The sequence below is a fragment of the Ciconia boyciana genome, chromosome 2, assembly GCF_034638445.1.
Source record: "Ciconia boyciana chromosome 2, ASM3463844v1, whole genome shotgun sequence".
NCBI lineage: Eukaryota > Metazoa > Chordata > Aves > Ciconiiformes > Ciconiidae > Ciconia > Ciconia boyciana.
This window is the reverse complement of record NC_132935.1, coordinates 95,192,107-95,215,809: the sequence shown is the minus strand read 5'-3', so window position 1 is coordinate 95,215,809 and position 23,703 is coordinate 95,192,107. Positions and strand designations below refer to the sequence as shown.

Genomic DNA, 23,703 nt, shown 5'->3' with positions numbered 1-23,703 from the left:
TAGAGACAAAGTTAGAGCAATTCTCAGCTAGAGGGATTAAATCAGCTTGTTGGAAACCCAGGATCAAGGAAGAGCATTTCCTTCCTAACTCTCTGAGCTCCTGGTGGGCTTAGCTCTGGGGCAGGAATGAGCCCTTAATCACAACTCCTGAGAGGTGGCGTATGTGTTGTCTGCTGTGTTGTGTAGTGGTACAGTTCCCAGTTACAAAGGTCCAGACTAGTTTTCTGCTAAGCTTATCAGACTAATTTAGATTGCGCTAATTTAGATCTCACTTTAAAAAAAAAAAATGCACCCCTGTGTGCCGTGACTTTACAAGATTTTCTTCCCTTTAAGAAAAACCAGTATGTTAACAATTCAGCTGGTGCAAATTTCACTTAGTGTCTGAAATATCTAGAATGAATCTCAAAATACATTCTTTACTTCTGCCTAATTTTCCCCAGACCTGAAGAATAATGAACAGTTTTATGTCCCCCACCAGCTCTGTGGCTCCTCAGTGGAATTCTTCTCTCCAGCTTTCCAAGTTCAGTCACTTTCTCAGGATGCAATTTCAAGCTAATGAGACTAATAGCTCTGTGCCTAGCAGTCCTCTACAGTCAAGGACCTGGAACAGGATACACAGGAGATAAGTTTGTTTTGGGTTTGTTGGGGGTTTTTTTGCCTCTTGTGGCAAGTGCCATCATAGCCTCAGAATTTTCTTGTTTGTGAAGCTGTTTCTGGGGTTTGTTACACTGCTGTCTTCTAAGTCTACGCATCTACAGTATCTTCACCCTTATACGCTTTGCGGAGCTCATTACGTTAATTGTTTGACCTTTCCTATAATGAAGTCAGTGTTCTGCTGCTCACACTACCGTCTTTCCTGTGTGATGCTTCCAGATCTATGGTGGGAAAACAGATCCTGTTGGAAGAGCTATCAGGGGAGCTTTTAATCAAATGGAGTCCAGGATGGAGAGAGATCCCACATGGATCCCTGTGAAGGGTAGCATATGCCCTGTTCTAGTCCATTCAGCCCACATGTGAAAGGACATGAGGAACCTCTGATAGGTAGCAGCTCCTGCCGTAAGGAAGCATAATACAGTGAGTGAAGCTGAAGATGGTTCCTTAAAAACCTATAAGCATTACAAAACAATGAATAAATCATAAATACAGTCACAAGTTTCAACCCTACTAATTTAAAAAATATTGCTATGATTGATGTGAGATTGAAGGCTCTTGGCCTGAAAGTCACACTGGGTTTAGCAGAGCAGAGTTTAAGCTCCATCTTGGAGAGAGATGGCTGAAACAATCTGAACCATCACCCAAAATACAGACTGCACACTATGGCCAGTGAAAAGCCACATGGTGTGGCTGGCAACGCTTTATAAAGTGCATTTTGATGAAGCACATGTTTGTGAACAGAAGCAGTAAGAAAATAGGAAGAGGAAAGTAAGAAAATACCCTAAGTATTAGAAGAGAAACACAGGAAAGAAAGGGGCATAAGTAAGCAAAACCCATTATTTTAAAGTAAACTTTGTGGGGGGGGGAACAACACAGAGCAGAAAAACAAAAACGTTATTTCCTGTTGGTGGATTCTTACTGTTCAAGGAAAAACAAGGTGTATTGCCACAGTGGATATCTGTTGGATCACATGAGAGAAAAAAACAGCTCCATCAACCATTCTTCTAACAGGCTGAAATCTGGGATGAAGCAGGTAACAGAGAGAACCAGGGTGGTGTTCAGGGAGATCTGTTTTTTGAAGCCCAGGAGCTGCAAGGGCAGAAATACAAGGTTAAATGTAGGCCAGCTGCAGAGCCAGAGGAGTCCCCAGTGAGCAGAGCATGGGCTAGGATTTGAGAAATCTGATAGCACTTCAGATTTATCTTCTGCTTCACTGTGCTGTGTTTTAGTCCCACTGATGTGAAATAGAGCTCTTTCCTACCTACCACAGTAAGGAATGAGAAATAAAGTAATTTAGCACCCTGGTGATACTGGTGTGGTTTGCTGTATATCAGTTGGGTGATGAGTTATCACGTAAGTGACAAATCTAAAGAAAGTCTTTTTCCAAGATCCTCAAAAAAAAAAAAAAAAGAAGAAAAAATCCAGCCCCCAAAACCAGTCTGAAATAATCTGTTGGTAGCCTTTGGAAGCTGCTGGTTAGACAATAGCTGAACACTGAGAAGTAAAGGCCAGCTAGGTTTTCATTTTATCTGGGACCTCTCTGCTTGGATAGTACCTGCAAACCTCCTACCACTTACAGCTCTTCAGCCCGAATATGCTTGCAAAGCCAGACCTGAGTCACACCGGAGCTGTTAGGAGCATGGTTGCCTGGGCAGGCACTGAGATGAAACAAGCCATAAGGTGATGCTGGTGCTAACAGTGCCAAGCCATCTCCAGCCAGCACTGTGCCTGCATCAAAGGCTTCTAGCAACAGGTATGGCAATCAATAAAATTTATAACTAAATTATTTAGGTAATATAAGTAACAGTGCCGTGGTTTTAGCCCCAGTCAGCAACTAAGCACCACGCAGCCACTCGCTCACCCTCTCCCCTCCTGGGGGGATGGGGGAGAGAATCTGAAGAGCACAAGTAAGAAAACTCATGGGTTGAGATAAGAATAGTTTAATAATTGAAATAATAATAATAATAATAATAATAATAATAATAATAATAATAATCAATAATTTGTAATTAAAATAAAAATAACAAGAGAGGGAGAAAGAGAGGAACAAAACCCAGGGAAAAAACAAAAAAAACAAGTGATGCAACTGCTCACCACCCGCCGACTGATGCCCAGCCAGTCCCCAAGCAGCGATTGTTGACCCCCGGCCAACTCTCCCCAGTTTATATACTGAGCATGACGCCATATGGTATGGAATAGCCCTTTGGCCAGTTTGGATCAACTCTCCTGGCTGTGCCCCCTCCCAGCTTCTTGTGCACCTGGCAGAGCATGGGAAGGTGAAAAGTCCTTGACCAGTGTAAACATTACTTAGCAACAACTAAAACATCAGTGTGTTATCAACATTATTCTCATACTAAATCCAAAACACACCACTATATTAGCTACTAGGCAGAAAATTAACTCTATCCCAGCCGAAACCAGGACAAATAGATAAACTATATAATTTATTATATAAATTATATAATTAAATCTTATTTGTGAACTAGGAACTTCAGCATGCGCATGAATTTGACTGTCCAAAGGAGCAGGGAAGGTCAACTCCCCTTCTCAGCCATGTCCCAGAAGCACCAAGACACATCTCATGTTCCTCACAGGTTTGAGGGGAGGGAGAGTTTCCTTAGTCATCCACAGAGAGCAGACAATGAAATTTCCTCTGCGGTCTCTTCACAGGGGTCCTGGGTGCATCTGACACAGGACCTCATGGAAATCTGATGATAACAGCCTCAGCAGCCCTTGCTGGCTGGCATCGTCCCACTATCAGCAACACTGAAAACACCAGCATCTCCCCTGTGCCTCTCATCTGACACAGTCCTGGCATGGGGGACACCCCCTCAACCAGGTGTCACCAAGGCATCGGTGGCTACCTGTACCACCACATCTAGCAACAGCAGCCATACAAGCACATCTAGCAACCTGGTTAATTAGCAATAAACTACAGAAAGGAGTAAGAGAAAGAAACAAATATAGATCTTCTAGGAGGTTTTAAGCCGCTTGCCCAGCTTTCCCTAATTTGCCTAAGGTTTTCTTTTCATTCATAAAATTCTAGTATAGACAGAAGAGGGTTTCCCAGCCTGCTTTGCTTGTAAAGGCACAGCACCTTAGAAGTTAGGTAGGATTTTTGTTTAAATAAGAGCATAGGTTGTTGCTGACATGCAGCAGATGAAAAGCAGAGGGATGTGTTAAAACGATTACACTGCAGAATTCTTTGAATTAAACAATGCCCTTGTTAAAATATTTATAGGAGAATAATTTTTCAGGGAAGAAAGCTAAATAATCACATTAAAGGCTTCCACACCTTGAGTTTTGAAATAGGATGCTTTAAAATAAAATTTTTAAAAAACCCTGAAAATCCTGTACCAACAGGAAACCCTAGTCTCAACTTTCAGGCTCATATCTCTAAGATTCCTTGTCAGATTAACCTCAGACTTTACACACACAAAAATCCTCCTCTGGCTAGAGAAAATAATTGAAAAATTGCAAGGAGAAATCAGCTTTTTTGCAGAAAGTCAGAAAAATTAGGCTTAGCATGTAAAGCTAGGCATAATCTTCATGGTGGAATCACTAGAGGCTTCTTGATATATGAAATATTTTTGGTTTTATGCTCTGTACCTCATACTCTCACTGTATGGTATTTCTACACTATCAGACTGCTAGACTTCCTATTGTATTTCCTCATACTTTTTTTCCGTTTGGAGACCTTCTTTTGAAGAATGGCAGAATCCAAAACCAATACAGCTGTAGTAGGTGAACAGCTGTCTCGCTTTTGAGATGCACGGTATGGCTCTATCCTCTGATGTGTTCAGTGCTGACTGATGCAAGACATTCCTCAGGTGTTCACACCCAACCTCCAATCTCTCAGCAGCTTCAACACTGGGGGACAAGGGCAATAGCTGTGGGACTGGGCTGGAGGGCCTGCAATAGCCTTCACCTGCTGGCCTGAAGGTCTTGCTGGCAAAAGATACACTGAGCCACAACCACTGCTATGAGCTGTGGCAAATGGCTCTGCTTTTGTTTTCACAGAGAGAAGCCCAGTCCCACCCAGTTCTTCCCAATAGTTTGTGAGTATTGCCCTGGTGCTCCTGGTCTTGGCTGGCTTCTTCAACCTACTCAGCTGGTTAGAGGCTTCCCTTTATCCGAAGTGCAGAAATATCACCTGTTCCCTTCCAATGTCAAAACCAGCTTCTTGTTACTCTGGTGCAGGCTTGGCAGAGGTGAAATCCATGGCCTTCCCTGCCAAGCTCGGAGGTGAGTTTGCAAAGTGTGGACGGTTAGCAGGAGAGGTGTGTCGAAGGTTTGTCCAAGCAGGTCACAGGCATGCTAACCCAAAATATTGCCATTTCCTGGAGTTTCATTTCTTAGGCTACCCAGCTCAGCCCCTGCTTTCGGTAACAGCAATTCTTGGATGCATTTTTCCCCATTAGACAGAGTGCTTGGATGCCAGTAACTTCGTTAAATGTATCATATTGCAACACAACACACTGCTTTAGTTCTTGTACAACGTTCAGCGCTTTCATGAATTATATTGATTCTAGAAGAGTCTGATCCTGCTCTTATTGAAGTCAATGACAGGACTTCCATGAAACCCGATACATGCTCACTATCCATTTAATCGCTCCTCAGAAAGCAATGAAAATATTAAGTGGCAGGAGGCAGACGAGAGAAACGCATTGCACTGACTCTGCAGCGGCCAGTTCTTGAGATCAGCCCCAGCATTAAAGCTGATCACAGCCCCAAAAACACTGTTTTGGCAGCCAGGATCAACAGCATAGTGAGGGTGCAGTGGCTGTGCTCCCTTTCCCTGGGGACCCCTGGCAGCTCCCTGCGAGGGGTCACTCTTTCCACACCACCAGGGATTTCAGCCAGGAGGCCAGCTTTTCCGTCCCCTCGCTCCGAGGCACAGCTCAAAACACACACGCAGCCAGCTTAGCATGCAGTAAGAAGTCCCTGCCAGCCAGCTGAGCTACATGGGCTAACTCCGTTCGTCCTCCCCTCCCATTTCCAACATAAGATCAAATTGATCCAGTGTCCAGTACCTGCGACCGGGGATATGTGTTTATTGAGGGTAGAAGCTGATCTCACTGTGATATATGGCATGCGCTGCTCTACCTAGTGCCGTGCACCTAAATTTCCCTTAGCCATCCTTCCCTCCCCTGCTCAGCCTGGCAATCTCAGCTGAAGAATACCCCTCAAGAACAAAACAAGCTGTGCATTGCAGGGAACCCAATTATGATACCAGAGCTGGGATCTGGGCACTGCCTAAGACTGCTAGCATGAATTTGCTAGAGAATTTCTCAGATACCTTCATAATTTTTTTTTTCAACATTTTGGGGGAAGTAGGGGGAGAGACACTGGAAAATATGCTCACCCCTCATACAGTCCTAAGTAAGAGTAAACACCTGGGCATGTTCACTGATACGTTTGACAGGTTATGTAGAAAATCGCTAGCTGTTCAAACATGTAATTATTTGTTAACATGCCTGCCTAAGAGGGCAAAAAATAGCAATGATTCAATAATTGGAGTATGGAATGCTTTTCTTCCTTGTTTCCCTGCAGATTGGAGGAAGCTTATGCACCTTTATCTGCCTAAGTTAAAAAAAAACATAAAATGACCTTTTAGGAGCCCTTCAGCAGCTTGGCAATTGTGCCATTCTAGTTCTTTCAACAATCAGATAAACTCAAGAACAATGTTATTTCCTGGCCAGGGGAGTATAAAGTAAGCTACCGTTTCTCATATAACATGCTTCCTTGTGCTCCTGAAACTCATACTGCACAGGCAATGCTTTTCCCTGATGACAATTCAAAGCCTAGAGAGCTTTGGTTTTTACCCTATTTAAAAATAAATACATGCTAATTATAGGACAAAAATAAAAAATCTTCATTCTACTGCGCTGTGCAATTCTGCTACTTGGCATGAGCAGAGGGTTCAGTGCACTGTTGCTGTGAGCAATGGGGAGGGCTGAAAAGGAAAAATCAATGCCATTTCTTGTTCAATTAAGTTCATTGTGATTCAGAACCACCTCCTCACACTGCAGAGCCTGCAAGAGATCAGTGCTGCAATCACTACCTTTTAGCAGCTTGCTTTCTCCGTCTGGACCTGCACAAGCCACTCGCTGGCAGGGCATCACACTTTGCTCTGAGAAAAAGAAAGAATGGGGGAAAAAAAAGTCCTTACGGGACCCTCTGAAATACACTGTCATAAATCATGGGTCTTCAGCTGGGCATGTCACGGAGGGGGAGAGAGGGCATTTTCCTCAATGAGTCATTTTATTTAGATGTGAGAACTACTGCTGTCTTTTTACCCTTCAGTAAAAATTTCGCTCTCCTTGCTGCCTCGCTGAGAAATATCTGCAATACATACCTTGCTGCTTGGTCTCGCTCAGGCTAAGCAGTGTGATGGTCTGACTCAAAGTCTTTTGGAAGTCAACAGAAAGATGCTGGCAGACTCTGCTGGACTACAGATCAGCTCAGACACCTGTATGCCCAGGAATCAGGGGTTAGTAGTCACGGCTATCAAGAGGACATGACAAAGGATTTTTAGGGTCACTCCCACCCCCTCGCCCACTTTAGCTATTCTATGGCAAATGTAAAACAAACAAAAAAAAAGCGTTTGCAGTAGAATGGGGTAACCTGGAGAGTTTCTGATCCCGAGGCTCAGCCTGCTGCGGATGCCAAGGTCTACCATGGTGCATGGTGGCCCCTCAGTGCCAGCACCAGCACCCCACAGGCCTGCTCAGCACCTCCCAAAAGAGGAGCCCAGGATGCTTGTGAGCATGTCTCACTCTAGTGACAGGACGGACAAACTACAACAGCCTGCCACTTCCCAGTCTGCCTTTAATGGCTACTGCCTGCTCCCCGGGTGGAGGGGGCTTGTCCAAGGACCTTAGGGTTCAGTCCCAAATTACTAGGCTGTAGCAGAGCAAAGAGTTCATTACAAAACCCGAAGGCAAGAATGATCAGGGTGGCATGTCAAAGAACAATATGAGAAAGAGACATAACTCCTTAATGTTAGTAGGCAGAGGCCTTTGATGCTCACAACGGTTTAGATCCTGGATGTGTGTTAGCTAATGGCAATGGATAAGCGATGCATGAAACCTCTTAGTCCACAGCTATCCCCATCACTTTCCAGCTTCTTTATTGCACTGTTAGATTATGCTGAGGAGCAAGACAAGTCCTCAAGGAGGCTGCCAGCTGTTTAGTTGCTCCATGCACCTATGAACAGCAGCTGTGGAACTGCTCTTGACTTTTCCAGCTGAAATCACCTGCATGGCAGCTGATATGTGACAATGATATTTGAGTTAATTGTGCCAATTGTGACACACACAAGACAAATGTGGCCCAAACGCGGGTTCTGAAGAAGGATGGTTTTTAATGAACGTGTACTTCGGCTCAAGTCATGCCTTTGTGAAACTAGTTCCCAGTTCACATCAAGAAGAAGCTTTCTACTCAGATTCATGGGACCTATCTCTGACCTTTCCCAGTTTCCAGTGTCATAAATATGTTTCTAAAGCTAATAGTGGAGAAGGAGGGGGGTGAAGAAGTTGCATGTCCTCAGCATCTCTGCAAATCAGATTGCAGATGCATGTACAGATCCATCCTGCTTTTCCTTGTCATAGAGCCCTTTTCACCTTTGTATACATTCTTCCTCCCACATTTCATCATTCCTAGGAAAGTGAGATCTCACTTGAAGTTCTTGCAATGCATGTGTGACTGGCAGAACATCTGTCCTGGCAATGTTCTCATCAGCCCACAATTAATTAACACATCGTTTTCCTGCTCCCTAAATCCCCAAGTTCCCCTGAAACTTGAGTTTTCATGACTAAGGATTAATGAAGGAAAATTTGAAATGTAGAAGCAGTATCTTCCCATGATAGCTGGAAATATGATATGGCTGGTTCTTTAAATACATATTTATGTTTTTTTCTAGAACAAATAATATTGACTGTTATAAAGAAAACTCAGAGTGGTATTTCAGTTATTGAAGGCCTACTGAAACTGAAGGTTAAAAGCTGCTGTGGCAGTAGATACTCTATAAATCAATGGAAGAAACACGTGAATCAGAATATCACCTCATTGAGGAACGTTCCATCTCACTGTGGTCAACAGAAGTTGTGGTGCTCATGTCCATGGAAGCATGAAACATTCACGTGCCAGCAACTTTTAGGACTAGTTCTTGATATATACTGAGGATAAAGGTTTTGTGCAGCCAATTTGTGCTCTGGCAATGGCATTGTTATTCCAGACTCAGAGCTTGGTTCTGAACCAAGATCCAGAACTTGGTTACTGGCATTTGCAACCAGAGAAACTGAAATTATCTTAATACCATGAGAATGCATTCAAGGTTATTCTCATGCACTCAGGGTGACTGGTATCTGGACCAAGATTTCTATTAAGGATGTCAGAGAGTGATCAACTGCTCTGTCATGATACATACAGCTCATAACAAACCTTCCAATTCCTTACACGGTGTGGATTTCATCACAATGAAGCAATCACTGGAAAAACCTCCCCAGGGATGTGGTGGAGTCCTCAGCACTGGAGGTTTTCAAGACGCGACGGGACAGGGTGCTAGATAATCTCACCTAGGCTCCCTTTTCCACAAAAGGTTGGACCAGATGATCTCTGGAGGTCCCTTCCAACCTGGGCTGTTCTATGGTTCTGCATTCTATGACAATAGTAAGCCTGGATGCCAGGAAATCCACCAATATCAGCCTTTCCACAGCCATTTTCCAGGTCTATATACTTCCCTCCAGCCTATGAAGAAAAACATACAGACTGGCCTTAGGATTATGTTTCTTGAAGGAAAATTTCAGTGGTAAAGATGCTAGGGATTGATACTGCTTTCTTCTGAGACTGTTTTACTGAAACCATCCTACTCTTTGAAACATCCCCAGGCACCTTAAGCAAATCATGTGTTGCAAACATAATTGTAGTGGGTGTGAACTCCATCTGGCTAGAGCAGTGCAGGCTCGCATACCTCCCCTCAGCTTGCCTGGGCTCAGCAGCAATGCCAGTGCCGCAATCCGATATAAAGGGGTCATGCTAATAAGATGCAGAATTTTGAGTGCACACAAAGGCACCCTCCTAAAAATATATCTCTGAGGAGTGCAGCTAAATGCAAACACTACTGTTTCTGTAATAGATAGTGCTTTCCTTACTGGATTGGCTGGCATGAGCTCATCATGGTCAAGTGACATCTTGGTTTTTTAAGTCGGCTTTTTAAAAGAGAAAATTACTGAAGGATGAGCATAGAGGCTGAGCTTTTCAAAAGAACCTAGTGAAGTCTGGCATTCTGGTTTTCCCCTTTGAAAATCCCAGAAGCTGAGACTGACGATTGCATTATTCTAATCACTTTCTAAGTTTATACCAGATCATTGTTTTCTGTGTCAAATGGGTTACAAATACCTTACCCAGCATTTTCCATTTGTTAAAGATTTGGTATCGAGCAATCACATCCCTTTTACCTCCACTCAGCCATATACGTTTTTCTTTCCCAGTTTTATATTTGGAACCACAGCAACAGTTTATATTTTCAGAAATATATTTTCACAGACATCAAATGACAGTGATTTTCATGGTGAACAACAAGCACTATTTTAGTACTAATTTCTAGGCAGATGTGGGGCAAATTCTGGTCTCGGGTGCATAACTTCAATTTTTTTCTGCTTAGCTAAAGTCAGACACATCCAGCCAGTAATGAAGCCACAGGTCTAATGAACAAGGCCACCCAAAAAAGCTTTAGAAGTCTGGCCATTATCGAAAGGTATTTCTTTAATCCTACCTGTCACATTTTCAGTGTGTTTTCATTATTTTTCTACTTAAATAAAATCCTGGAGGATCATACTGTGAACAGCTATTCATTTATCAGCTAGGTTTGATATTTGCATGTATTTTTCTGGCTGGCCACCTTCCTCTAGGGAAAGTAGCTGCTAAGGGCTGGGAGCCACAGCACAAGCAAGGACAGGCACCTCTGCAGGACTGTAAAGCTGTCAGTCTGTCTCCCCTTCTCGGGGGACCTGCAAGACGGGAGGGTATGGAGACACAAGTCACTGGCTCCTGTTTCATCTCAGCTTCACTAGGGCCGGATCTCAGGCTGATCATGAGGGGGAGTAAAAGCAGTCACCTCCTGGTAGAGGCGATGTTACTGCAGGATGAGCTAAGAGCAAATACGTTTCTCACATACCCATAGGAGGGACTTTTAAATAACACGGTGATCACTGGACCCTCCCCTCCAACCTAAGCTGATGCTTAGAATAAATCAGTCTCTGACTGACAGCACCAAAGATTCAGTTTTTATCCCTATTACTAGCCCTCAACTGTGAACTGAGGAGCCCACGGTGTGAGCTGTTTGAAGAGATATTTTGCATTTAAAAAAAAAAAAAAAAAAAGATGAAGGGAAAAAGAAATGCAGAGATGCAGCCAGCTTTGCCAGGGAAAGCAGCTCTCTCTGCTACCTTGAGCCGGCTGCCTCTTTTGAGGTTCAGCCATGACAGTCAGCCGAAAGCTACACGAGAAACGCATCCGCTAAACACGGTGGGTCCCCTTGTGGTAGATGGTTTAGATGGAGCTGAGCTCACTGTATCAGCTGTCCAGCACGCTGCTCTCTGCCCGGGGGTGACAGCGCAGGGCTGCCCACCCAAATACTTACCCACCCACTCCGGCACGCGGGGCAGCCCACGCCACCATGGTGGCTACAGGCTTCGCCGTGCTGAGCGAGGCAGTTTCCCTGTCTCTGACAGAGCTATATCTGGCCAGCAGTCGTGGGCTCTGTCCGTCTGCCTCCGCCACGGCAGCAGTCACACGTGTCTGCGGGATGACACTGCCGCCCACCCTAACAAGCCGAGCATGATGCTGCCGCCAGGACGGAGCCCTTTTTCTTAAAAACAAGGGCAAAATCGTACTGATGAGCAAATCATCCTAACGGGGACTGAGCAAGGCACCATCAGACACTCCTCTCCTAAAACATATACAGATGTCTCTTAAAGACAGGCTGATATTCAAGCACCTTCTAATACCATGCTGGAAAAAAAAAGGAAGAAAAAGTATGGTTTGATAAACAACTGTCCCCACTTCATCCTGCTCCCTGGCTCCCAGCAGAGCCGAGAGTGCTGCTATTTGAGATGGGCTGAAACCGCTGGCTTTTGTTCAGAATCTATAGCACGACGGGCCCCTTCCTGGGGCAGGGAAGGTGGTAAGGCTGGAGCCAGGCTTGAATTTCAGACGGAGCTGGACTGCCCCAACAGTCAAGAACATTTAGAGGAAATTGGCCAGGCCCTTTTTGCCTCTGTAATTGATGCCTCTAGCTGTTAGATCTTTTGTTGTTGTTGTTTGGCCAGAAATCCCCCAGAAATGCCTGTTCTTATGAGATTTGTGGCCAGATTACCAGAGGCTCCAGTCATTTCAGCGGTGATGGACACACCAAAAGCCAGATATTAAACTCTTCCTGATTGTGTATTGGAAACTGCCCTGAAGTTCATTCCAAAGCAGATTTACATAGTGTAATGTCAAAATCATGTTCAATGTAAGCCTCTTGGAGCCAGCCCAGCCTTTAACCTGAAGCTATAGCTTGTCTGCCCTCAGAAAAAAAGGAGCAGACAAAACCATAGCAGATATGAATGTATAAATAAACCAATACAGTTATCAATAGAGCAGAGGAGTGAAATGAGAAATTCCTCTTGCTGCAGCCTCCACAACCTGGTGCTCCTGAAAGGGTGCCTTGTCCTTCTTAACAGCGAACGCAGCCACAAGTGGCTGAGCTGCCAAGAGCTGGTAGGTTCAACGTTTATATCCATGTACCTCAACCCACACTCTCACCCTCTTCCTTTTTTATGCTGATAATGCACTGACTGTGAGACATAAAAGATCTTTTGGGCTGCCTAACCTATCCCTCCTGGGAAAAGGACAGGGCTCCACATTTTGATATCCACTTCAGTCTCTCTGTTGCATGACAAAAGAACCCATTACCACAGCAGCGAAGAGCTGGTTAAAAGTGTTTTGCCTTAGCTCCAGCTTAAACTCAAACCTTTCAATTCCTTTGAAAGAGAACATGGTGCAAATTCTGAAGCTTAGCATTACCTCCTTGCTGCCACCAATGTCTTCAGGAGCGTGTAAAAGACAACTCTACTCTGGGCTGCAGCTTCATGGCAGAGTGAATGGAAGGGCAAGCTGCCAGGGGACGCAGCACCCACTGCCGGGGCTTTGCAGTGTTCACTACCATGTGTCCACATGCTGAGCTGGCTCTGGGAGCTGGCTGAAAATGAACCTTTTTTTTTTTAATTCCTCAGGTTAGTTTTCAGACTGCTCTGTCCTCTAATCCGACTCACCATCCATAGTGGAGACCTATAAATAGGAAGAAAAGGTGGAACCAAAAGAAATAGTGGGAAGGTGCAGAGGAGACAAGCCAGTGTTTTTCATCTGCAGGCCCCAGCTGACTGCTAGCATAGTTACCCAACATTATACCTGCTTTCCAGTTGAAGAAACAGAGGTCAGGGTTTCGTGATGGCTTTAAGAAGATGTGCGTGCCAGCTGCCTCTACACACATTGGGTAGACCTAAAGAGGCAACGGCGTTCACCAGCACTATTTTGTGAATGGAGCTCTCCGCAAGGAAGCTTTTCATCTTGCCCTCCAGTTTCCTTACTTCCAGTTGCACTGATTCATTTAACCCCATGTAATCCCTGTCCTTGCCTGGTGGGCTTCAGGCATTTGCAATCCATGGGGATCACGGGGACTCTGTCATTGAGGTCTGAGGATTGTCATGTGTGGTTTGTAAAAGAGAGGGACCCACCAGGAGCCCAGCTGGTCCAGGGCGCCGCAGCACTGCCAGCACTGTGGGATTTCAGAGGGGGTAACCTGGGACAGGGAGGAACGAAGGTCAACAGTAGTTCTCACTCCAACCGGTCCCCCTTTGGCTCCTGGAGAATATTTAAAAGACGTTTGGATGATGTGCTTAGGGACATGGTATAGTGGTGCTCTTGGTAGTGTTAGGTTTACGGTTGGACTTGATGATCTTAAAGGTCTTTTCCAACCTATACGATTCTGTGATTCTGTGATTCTGAGATGCTACAGATGGCTGGTGAAGGTCAGGGCTGAGCTGGCGGGGAATAACTTTGCAATGGAAGAGCCCAGGGGGAAGGCTGTAGAATGGGGTTTTGGCTGGTTACTTTGGACTGGGAGAAGCCCCTGCCGGCACCTTTAGGTTCCTCTCACACTATTCTCCAGGCGGGGATGGCCTTGAGGAGGGTCCCAGGAGGGCGTCAGGCTACAGGAGCCCCCCAGACCAAGCCCTGTCCCAGGCAGGGCTCCATGTAGCCTTGGCCGGCACCATCCCCTCCACCCAGCCCCGCCACACCTGTAGCCTGTCCCCAGAGGAGGGGGTGCGGTGGCCCCCAGCCGCAGGCCGGCCCCACTGCGGCTCCCCAGGGCTACCCCCCGCGTGCCCCCTTTCCCACGCCGCCCTCTGCAGTCCCACAGGCGGGCTGCTGCCACCGGGATGGAGCACAGGCAGCAGGGCCGGGAGAGACCAACTCCCCCCCGCCCCCCCCACCTCAGCCTGGGGGTGACGTCATGGTGGGGGAGGGGCGGGCAGGGGGAGGGGACCCCCGCGCCTCCCTTTCCTCCTCCCCACTCCGCAGCGCGGGGGCCGGGCTGGCCAGCCCCGACGGGGCGGCCCGGGGGCGGGGGGGGTTCTGCCGTGCTATCCCCACCCCCGGGGGGGCGGCTCCTCCGTCTGCGTGTCTGTGTGTCTGTGCGTGCCTGTGTGTCTCTGTGTGTGTGTGTGTGCGTGGTGTGCGTGTGTGTGCGCGTCCCCCCCGCCCCCGCATCCCTCCCGCCCCGGGGGGACGGTCCCGGCTGCCGCCCCCCCCGCCGCCGCACGGGGCAGGAGGAGCGCGGGGGTGGGGGCTGGGGGGGTTTCTCGGCGATTAATGGGGCGGGGGGACACGGGGAGAGCGGATAAATGCAGGCTGCGATGCCTATAAATGGCGTTTCTCTTCCAAGGTGCACATTTTTCAAAAAAAAGAAGAAGGAGAAGGGGAAAAAAACCCGGTCCGTGTCATCCCCCCGCGTCAGGGCCGCTGGTGGGCGTGAGGCTGTACTTCCTCCGCCCCCTCCTAATGGAGCGAACCATTCCCAGCTAGTCCTCCTCGCCCTCTCCCTCTGCCTCCCTCTTTCTCTCCTTCTCCTCTTGTCTCCCCCCCTTGTCTGCAAAGTCCTCCGCTGCTCGGAACTTGTTGGCAATGCCTATTTTTCAGCTTTCCCCCACGTTCTCCAAAGTAACTATTTAAAGATCTGCAGCCGCAAATGGTTTTACTAAATGTAGGATGGGACTTAAGTTGAACGGCAGATATATTTCTCTGATCCTTGCTGTACAGATAGGTAAGTGGACTGCCAAATTCGGTATCAAGTTGTGTGCACCAAAGCCCGGCTGATGCATGCAGAAGCGGAATGTCGGAAGAAGCTGCGCGGACGGCCGCCGCTCGGGCCGGCGGGGGGACCCCCGCTCCCCGCTCCCCGCTCCCTCCGCCTCCTTCCCGGTGGCATCTTCGCGGTTCTTCACGCCGTCAAGGCAGGGGGGCCGCAGGAAAGGCAGACGATTTCTTATTCCTCTTAAATCACTTTTGTTGTTCGTTTCCCCAGATCGGTGCATGCTCCTTCGTACTTCGCTTCCCCCTCCCTTATTCTTCCTCCTTTTCCCCCCTCTGTTCTCGCCGTCCCCACGAACGGCTGCATTTGTATTTGCTTTTCGGATATCCCCTGCATTCCTCACCGCCGACAATTTGGGGACTCCAGTGCTAAGAAATGCCCCCCCTCCCCGAGGGACAGAGAAATAAGAACCGGCATAAAATGGCTTGCGAGAGATCTCGCTGGAAAGTTTTTTTGCAGAAAATCAGGGGGACGAGCGAAGGGCTCCCTTTGGGAACTTGGAGGCTTTCCCATTTGCAGAGCAGCCTAAAAACAAACAAAACCCAACGTAACTTAAAAAAAATAATAATCCCCCCGAATGCGGGGATTAAACAAATAAAAATTATTAGGAAATCACCAAGTCCCACCGCCCGATCGTTAATTTTGTGCTCGGAGAACCGCTGTCAAAAAACGAGCGGGTCCAAAAAATTTCTATATATGTTAAGTTACTTAAAATAGAACAGGTTTCCCTCCACGCCGGTATGTGTTTTTGTCTGCTCGTTACTGGTTTTGTTTAATATCTTGGGGTTTTCGCTGGTTCTTTTTGTTGGTTTGCTCTCAGGTTCATTTTATTCAACATTTCTTCGCTGAAAATTTTTTGAGTTTCAGACATTAAACAATTTTCAAGTTAATGACCACTTGGTCCTCTACAGGGAAATTTTAAAGATTATATATTGAATATGTTTATTCCCGAGCATGATCCAAAACTGGGCTTCAAGGAAAGGGCGATTAAAGCGCGTCTTTTATTATCCAGATTATCAGGTGTGAAGAGACCTTTGAAAATATGTGCCTGCAAAGGAATTCTGCTACAACAGAAAAAATGCTCGGCATTGCTATTTAGAGATCCTTTTGTGCGGTCACCCTCCTCTCCAGACAATCTCTGCAGCATTTTGTGGGTACCAAAAGAAAGAAGAGGGAAAAAAAAAAAAAAAAGAAAAAAAAAGAGGGGGGGGGAGAACAAGAAGGGGAGGAAAGAAGGAGGCAAAATGCCTTGACCATTTCCTCATCGAGAAAAGACAAAAATAAGAAATGTTGCGATGAAATGTTGACCTCTGGAAAATGTGGATATACGATGCAAACCCCTCCATTCGTATTACCATTCCATTTTAAACGAGGCTGAACTCTTCAGAAGGCCATTTTCTGTACTGTCAGAGCAAGAAGGGGGAAGGCATTATTTGGATGTTATCCTTAATTTCAGTCCTTGCATTTTTGGTTTGTTTGTTCGTTTGGAGGAGGATGATTTTTCTCTCATTTGTGTTTCTCTGATTCAGCCGAGGGAGGATTTTATTCACGGTGAAATTTCACAAGGTAGCTAGAGTCGCTGGGAACCGCCGTCCCCGGGCTGGCGTGAGCATGAGCAGTCATTTGGAAAGTTACCCCCAAATATTGCTGCACACCGCGGAGACGGTGGCGGTGCGGTCGCTTTGCGGTGCCCTGGGAGAGGACGGCTTTGAAGCTCCTCTCTGCTCCTCCTTCGGTATTTCGGGTAACCTTCCCCCCACTCCCCCTCTCCCCCTGAAATCAGCTTCTGCTTATCGGTGTGGGGGTTGCAAAGGGCCATTTGCCTTTGCCCCGTCCCCGGTAACGGCTCGGATGAAACGGATGTTCGCCTCGTACCCAAAATGTCTATGCTTCCCGCAGCAGCACCAGGGCTTAAAAACAAACAAACAAACAAACAAACAACACTTATTTATTTATTTGTTTGTTTGGGCAGCGGGGACTGGGAGCTGTCCGAAATCCCTGACATTTTGGGAGGTGACGGGGGGGGAGGCGCGGGGACTGTCTCCGCGGAAGGCGCCCAGGGACAGGAGGGGTGGACCAGGCGCAGCTAAAGGGCAGGCGGGCCGGGAGGACGGGGAGCGGGTTTCGGGAGGGGGCACGATCCGTTATGGATGGCTCCTGCGGTCCTGCTGCATTGCAAATCGCTGCACACTCTTGTCTTTGAAGGGGGGGGTGGAGGGGGGGGAGGAGGTCGGGGCCACGGCAAAGCGGGGCCACAAGCGACCTAGTTCAAGAGAAATCCCGCTGTCGTTTAACCGGACGGGACCCTCGTCTCTCCGCTTTTGCTTTTTTTGGTGGTGGTGGGATTTGGGGAGACTTTGGACCAGGGGTACCCTGTGCGGAGGCAGCACACAGGGCCAGGCCGCCCCTCGGAGGGGGGGGATGCTCTGAGCACCTCTGGTCCCAAACCTGACCCTCTACCACCCTCCCTCCCCGGGCCCGGGGCAGGGCTCCCCTTCGGACCCCGTATTTTTAGTGCAGCCCGTCACGGTTTTGGAGAAATTCGTGGCAACTTCCCCTCCTCTCTCCCCCTGTAGCTGCCGGAATGGGATGGCGCGGGTTTTATAGGACATGGTTTTACCCCCGGGATGGTCCTCAGTTCTTCTCTATTTGTTTGCCTGGCTTTTTTTCCTACGGTAGCCAATGTCTGTAGCCTGCTGGGGTTTTGATGTGACGGCTGGTGCTGGTGTGTGTGTAGAGGGGAGTGGCCAACAAGTCATGTTAGCGATGAATCAAACGGCAAGAGGGGGATCTGGGTTGAAACAGTCTCTTTTGGAGTCAGCCATTTAGCTTGTCACCGGTGCCGGGCGAGGAAACACACACACACACACGCACCCCGCCACAGCCATGTCCTGGGGAGGCGGATCGGGAGGGGACCCCCACCCCAACAACCCCCCCCGCGGTGTGGGCGGACGAGGGCTCCTCCGAAAGGGGGGCGGGGGGGTAGGCAACCTTCCCGCCCCCGCTGGCCGCAGCGACGTCCCAGCTGCGCTGCCCAGGGTCGAGCCCGGGCCCGGGGACACCACGGCGTCCGCAGCCCCCGCCGCGGGCAGGAGAGCGATTAGGGATCGGCACCCCCGCTCCGTGTCCGGGTGCTGCCCGGGCTGCTGAGGGCCTGTGCGCGGTGCCGTGCGTGAGTCCCGCGGGCCGCGCTGTCCCTGCGTCCCGTCCCGTCCCCACGCGGGGCCCGGCCCGGCAGCCGCCGGCACCCGGGAGGAGCCATCTCACGCACGCCGTAATTAATTTCCTTTCCGCGTTTGCAAGCGGTCCTTCTCGGGTTTGTTACTCGTGTATTTAACCGAGCGCCGTTTCCTGGCGCAATCCCGACGGGTGCCCGAGGCAGCAGGGTTGGGGCAGCGGGACTCGTCCCTGCCCCTTCCCGCCCCGCTGCCCCCAGCCCGGGCAGCTGCGTGCGTGGCTTTGGGGAACGCTTCTTTTCCTGTCTTTACCTTTCTAGTGATTTTTTTTTTAGTAGTATTTTTTTTCCCCCGCTGAATCTTGCACGATATTTGCCAAGCGACCTGGGCAATGAGGAGCCGTGTGTGTGCGTGTGTGAGCGCCAGGGTCTGTACGGAGAAACGCGCCTGCTGCTTCGAGGCGGAATTTTCTAACAAAGGAGCAAGTCCGGGGAGAAGCAGGCAGCGCATCTTCACCCAGCCTCCCCTCCTCCTCGCCCCTCAAAAAAAAAAAGAAAAAAAAAAAGAAAAAAGACTGAAATCACGCCGTTAATCCACCGGCACTGAAAACGCCGGTGCTAAAAAAGCAAAGGGCGAAAAGCCCCTGACTCATGTCCCCGACTGCCCGATGGCCACCCTGGCTCGGTCCCCCCTCCTGCCCCAAACCACCGCTCCTCGGCGGGACGCGCCTTTAGCCGGGGGGAGGGAGGGGGCGAGGCGGGGGCGGCGGCGCGGGGGGCCGGGGCGGGCGGGGGCCGGCGGAGCTGACCTGTGCCCCTGCCCCCCCAGCGTACCTGGTGCAGGCGGTGAGAGCGGCGGGGCGGTGCGATGCGGTCTTTAGGGGCTTCTCGGACTGTTTGCTGCGGCTGGGCGATAACATGGCCAACTACCCGCAGGACCTGGACGACAAGAGAAATCTCCAAACGATCTGCGCGTAGGTCTTTCCTCTCTCCTTCGGGGCCGCGGGGGGAGAATGGGACTAGGGGGTCACCCGGGGCTGGGCAAGGGGGCGATCCAAGGTGGTGGTGGGAAGGGAAGCGACAGAAGTAACGCGGGGTTTGGTGCCTTGGGGCCGGATTCTCTGCTCCAGGGTCCTTCCAAGCGCACTGCCATGGGGACAGGCCGGGCTTGGGGAACGGTGAAGTCTGGAGGGAGTTTTTACAATGCCTTTTTTAGTTTTTCCCTCCGTGAATCTGGGTGGGTTGGTTTTTTTTTTTCCCTCTTTCTTTTTTTCCCCCCCCTCCTTAGCTCCTCGCTTGTATTCATTCCCTTCTCCTGCTTTGCACTGGGGTGTTGACATTAGCTGCACGGGGGTTGTCATCCCTTTCCTTATTGCTGCCTTTGGGACCCAGGCTCACTGGCAGCCTCCGGGGTCCTCCCGGGCGCTCACGGCAGAGGCAGGCCGGGGGGAGGCAGCTCACCTCGTCCGGGGACAGCCGGCGCTGGGGAGGCGATTCCTCGGGAAACAAAATGTAATTAAAAAGAAAAGACCCCAGCCACAATGTTAATCGCCCAGCGGCAGAGGGGCGGCCGGCCCAGCGGCAGCTCTCCTCCAGCCCATTTCCCCCCGCTCCTGGCACAGAGGGGAGGAGAAGGAAGCGGCAACCATAAAGGGGAAAAATAATAATAATAAAAAGGAAAACAACAATAAAAAATAATAAAGGGAGAAAAAGAGCTCGCCTTGCAAAATCGGCTCCTGCTCCCCTCCTTCTCAATTCCTCTCCGAAGCTGGAGGAACTGGGACAGCTGGAGAAGCCCTAAATTTGGGGTACTTTTCCCCAGAGCTCAGGGCAGCGGATCTTACCGGGGGAGGGAAACCTGGGGCGGCTGCCGGGGGCCAGGGAGCCGCCAGCTCCGGCCTCGCCCGCCCCGCTTCAGGGTCTCACGTCCCGGGCAGGGAGGCAGAAAAGGGCATTTTCGATACATCTGGGGAATAAATAAATAAATAAATAAATAATTCCGGCCACACAGGTTATTATCCGTCTCCCCGTTGCTGTTTTCTGGCACAAACTCCCCCCGCCGAAAAAAACTACTACTACTACTAATAATAAAATAAACAAAATAATATTTAGAAACCAGGTAAGGTCCTTAGACATAAATATGTTTGGAATAGGTTTTTTCTGATTTTGATCGGCAAAAATCAGAAAACGAAGAACATAAAATGGGAAGGTGAGATGGAAAGGGAAGGGATGGGAAGGGATGGGAAGGGATGGGAAGGGAAGGGAAGGGAAGGGAAGGGAAGGGAAGGGAAGGGAAGGGAAGGGAAGGGAAGGGAAGGAAAGGAAAGGAAAGGAAAGGAAAGGAAAGGAAAGGAAAGGAAAGGAAAGGAAAGGAAAGGAAAGGAAAGGAAAGGAAAGGAAAGGAAAGGAAAGGAAAGGAAAGGAAAGGAAAGGAAAGGAAAGGAAAGGAAAGGAAAGGAAAGGAAAGGAAAGGAAAGGAAAGGAAAGGAAAGGAAAGGGAGAAGAGAAGAGAAGAGAAGAGAAGAGAAGAGAAGAGAAGAGAAGAGAAGAGAAGAGAAGAGAAGAGAAGAGAAGAGAAGAGAAGAGAAGAGAAGAGAAGAGAAGAGAAAAAAGAAAAGAAAAGAAAAGAAAAGAAAAGAAAAGAAAAGAAAAGAAAAGAAAAGAAAAGAAAAGAAAAGAAAAGAAAAGAAAAGAAAAGAAAAGAAAAGAAAAGAAAAGAAAAGAAAAGAAAAGAAAAGAAAAGAAAAAGAGACTCTGTAACCCTCCTCTCTTCTCTTTCTACCTAGAGATTTCTGAGCCAAGCACCTACTAAGGCTGACACCTCGCTGTAAATGCTGGGTTGCGGTTTACTTTGTGTCCCGCATTAAGAATAAATACCCAGGGCCCTTTGGTCCTGCAGTGCCGGACCAGAGGTGGCCCCGACCTGTAAAAAGTACCTTTTTTCCAAGCACGACCCTTTTCCTGACCACCTCCCACCACCAGATTGCCTTTGCCCTGTGCCGGGATGTGTATCGAAAGAAGATGGGAAAAGATTTAATTTTCCTTTGGGAGATGCAATTACAGCAGAAATACTGCAGGAGAGGCACACTCTCAGACTCTGGCTTCTCAGTATCTCATTATTTATTACAAATGTAGCAAACATTGGGAGTCTACAACCAGCTTAGAGTGCTCATAAATTAGAGGCTGTAGGACTACTTAAAAAAAAAAAAAAAAAGAAAATCAAGATCCAAATTTGCAGGCGCCTGCCTTGAGGAAAGGGGAAAATAGGAGAGAGAAAGTCAGATTCGGGGTGATTTTCGATAACCCAGTTGCGAAGAGGAAAGGTCCGCCCGTCCCCCCAGGTGGGGCAGAGGGACGGGTCCCGCCCCGGTGGCAAACCCCGGTCCAGAGCCGGTGAAGAAGGGAATTAAAAGAAAAAGGAAAAAACGTGTGGGAACAGCTGGAAATTACCCTGCGGAAGGAGAAACCCTTCGCTGCACACAGAGCCCCGGCAATGGATGGGGAGTCCCCCGCGCCGCGGGCCGGTGCGGGGCGCCCAGGAGGGTCCAGGAGGTGAAGATGCTCCTTCCTCCTCCTCCTTCTCTTCTCCGCTTCCTCCTCCTTCTCCTCCTCCTCCCTTCCTGCCCCCGCAGTCAGCGCCCGCTCCCGCCCCGGGGGATCCCTCCCGAGGGTTTCTAACGCCGCACCGGGACCTCCAGGATACTGCCTGCCGCCTGGGAAAAGCGATGCCTTTCCCAGCCCCATCTGCCCGCTCCCACCGGTGACGAAAAACCCTCGGGACGAGCCCGTGGGCTCCTAGGCTAGCGTTTGCCAGCCGAGGGGTGCATGCCCTCTCCCCCCGTCAGGCAAAGACCCCTCCGGCAGAGACCCACCAAACCGATTTTTGCCCCATCCCGCCCAGCTCGGGCTGGTGCCGGAGGCAGGGTTGGGGATGGGGAACCCCCCAAACCACAGCCAGCGGCAGCCCCCCGGGAGCTGGCAGGGGAGCCGCTGCCCAGCGCAAAGCGTGGGCACGGGGCGGGATGTGGGGCAGCCCGGGGAAGGCGAGGGGGCGAGGATCCCTCCCAGAAACCGGTGTCTCGGGTGGGAGGGGGGGCGGGGGGCAGGGGCCGGGTCTTAGGGCGGGGAGGCGGCGGCTCCTCCCCGCCGGGCTCCGGCCCGCTTTAAGGCATGCCCCCGCTCAGCTCCGCCGTCGGGGGCTCGGGGGCGACGGTCCCGCGGGGACGGCCCCCCCCGGGAAGGTGGGTGCGTGCCTGTTTTGATGCCGGCTGCTCTCCCCTCCTGCAGGTACTGGGATGATTTCCACGCCTGCACCCTCACAGCGCTCACCGATTGCCAGGAAGGAGCGACAGACCTCTGGGAGAAATTGAGACGGGAATCCAAAAACCTCGATTTCCAAGGCAGCTTATTTGAACTGTGCGGAGGCGGCAGCGGCGCGGCACCGTCCCTCCTCCCGCCGGCTTTGCCCCTGCTGCTGGCGGCTCTGTGGGCCGCGCTAGTGACCTGGCTGCCTTTCTAGGGGGGCGAGCACACCCACACCCACACCCTCTCCATGTGCTGGATCTATAGAGGAAGTGTCCATCCGTTGCTTTGGGGACGTTGTGCTTTTCTGTGGTTGATGATGATGGTGGTGGTGGTGGTGGCTGATGATGGTGAAACACCCATGTAGGACTGTGGAAGCGTTCTCCCTTTATTTTTTGTGTTTTATTTGCCAAATGTTACCAAACAGGCAGCAGCGCGCAGCCCAAATCGGACCTCAGCTTTACTATCGCTTCGAATCAAAAATAGAAAAAAATAAAAATACAAACTCGAGCCCTCGTTGTGCAAAAGCAATCTCAGGAACGGCTCTGGGCCACCTAATGCTAAGGTTGTAATCGGCCGGGATACCTCCCGCGGGCCACGGGCTCCTCTAAAAATGTGGCAGTGTGTGCGAGGCGAGAACAAACACGCAGGCAAAAAAAGGCACTGGCGATGAATCCAAGGTAGATGTCCATGTGTGAAGCATATGGTGAATAATTCACAATCTCTCATCTTTCCTCCACAGTCGCTTGTTTTTTGGTCATTCCACTGCAAAAAAAAAAAAAAAAAAAAAAAAAAAAAGAGCATTTTCCCTCGAGGGGAAGAGAGAGAGAAAGAGAGAGAGGGAGAGAAACGAAAACGAACAGTGAAGGAAGGAAGGGAAGAGCGAAAGAAAGAGATGTGTCTAAATGCCCGGAGGAGTGAAGGAATGCTGCTAACAGATCTCTGAGAGTTTACCTTTACTTGCTGTTCGAAGGCATCTTTCCGAATTCACTGCCTTTAATTTTTTCCTCCTCTTTGTTTTAGATGTTACACATACCAGTAAAATACCTGAATATCCAACCGTAGAGATCACAAAAAGGGGGCTTAAATGTAAACCTAAAGAAAAAAAAACAAAACAACAACAAACCAACAACAGCAAAATGATTTTGAAAAA

The 23,703-nt window shown here is 49.3% G+C and overlaps 1 protein-coding gene across 1 annotated transcript; it reads left to right on the top strand.

The window, feature by feature from the left end:
* The first annotated feature begins 14,837 nt into the window (after window positions 1–14,837).
* NRN1 (neuritin 1) lies at window positions 14,838–23,272 on the top strand. The gene is made up of 3 exons (XM_072851370.1): window positions 14,838–15,025; window positions 19,078–19,222; window positions 22,536–23,272. Exons 1-3 carry the CDS (start codon window positions 14,971–14,973, stop codon window positions 22,765–22,767), a joined length of 432 nt encoding a protein of 143 aa, XP_072707471.1. The 5' UTR covers window positions 14,838–14,970; the 3' UTR covers window positions 22,768–23,272.
* Window positions 23,273–23,703: the final 431 nt, after the last annotated feature.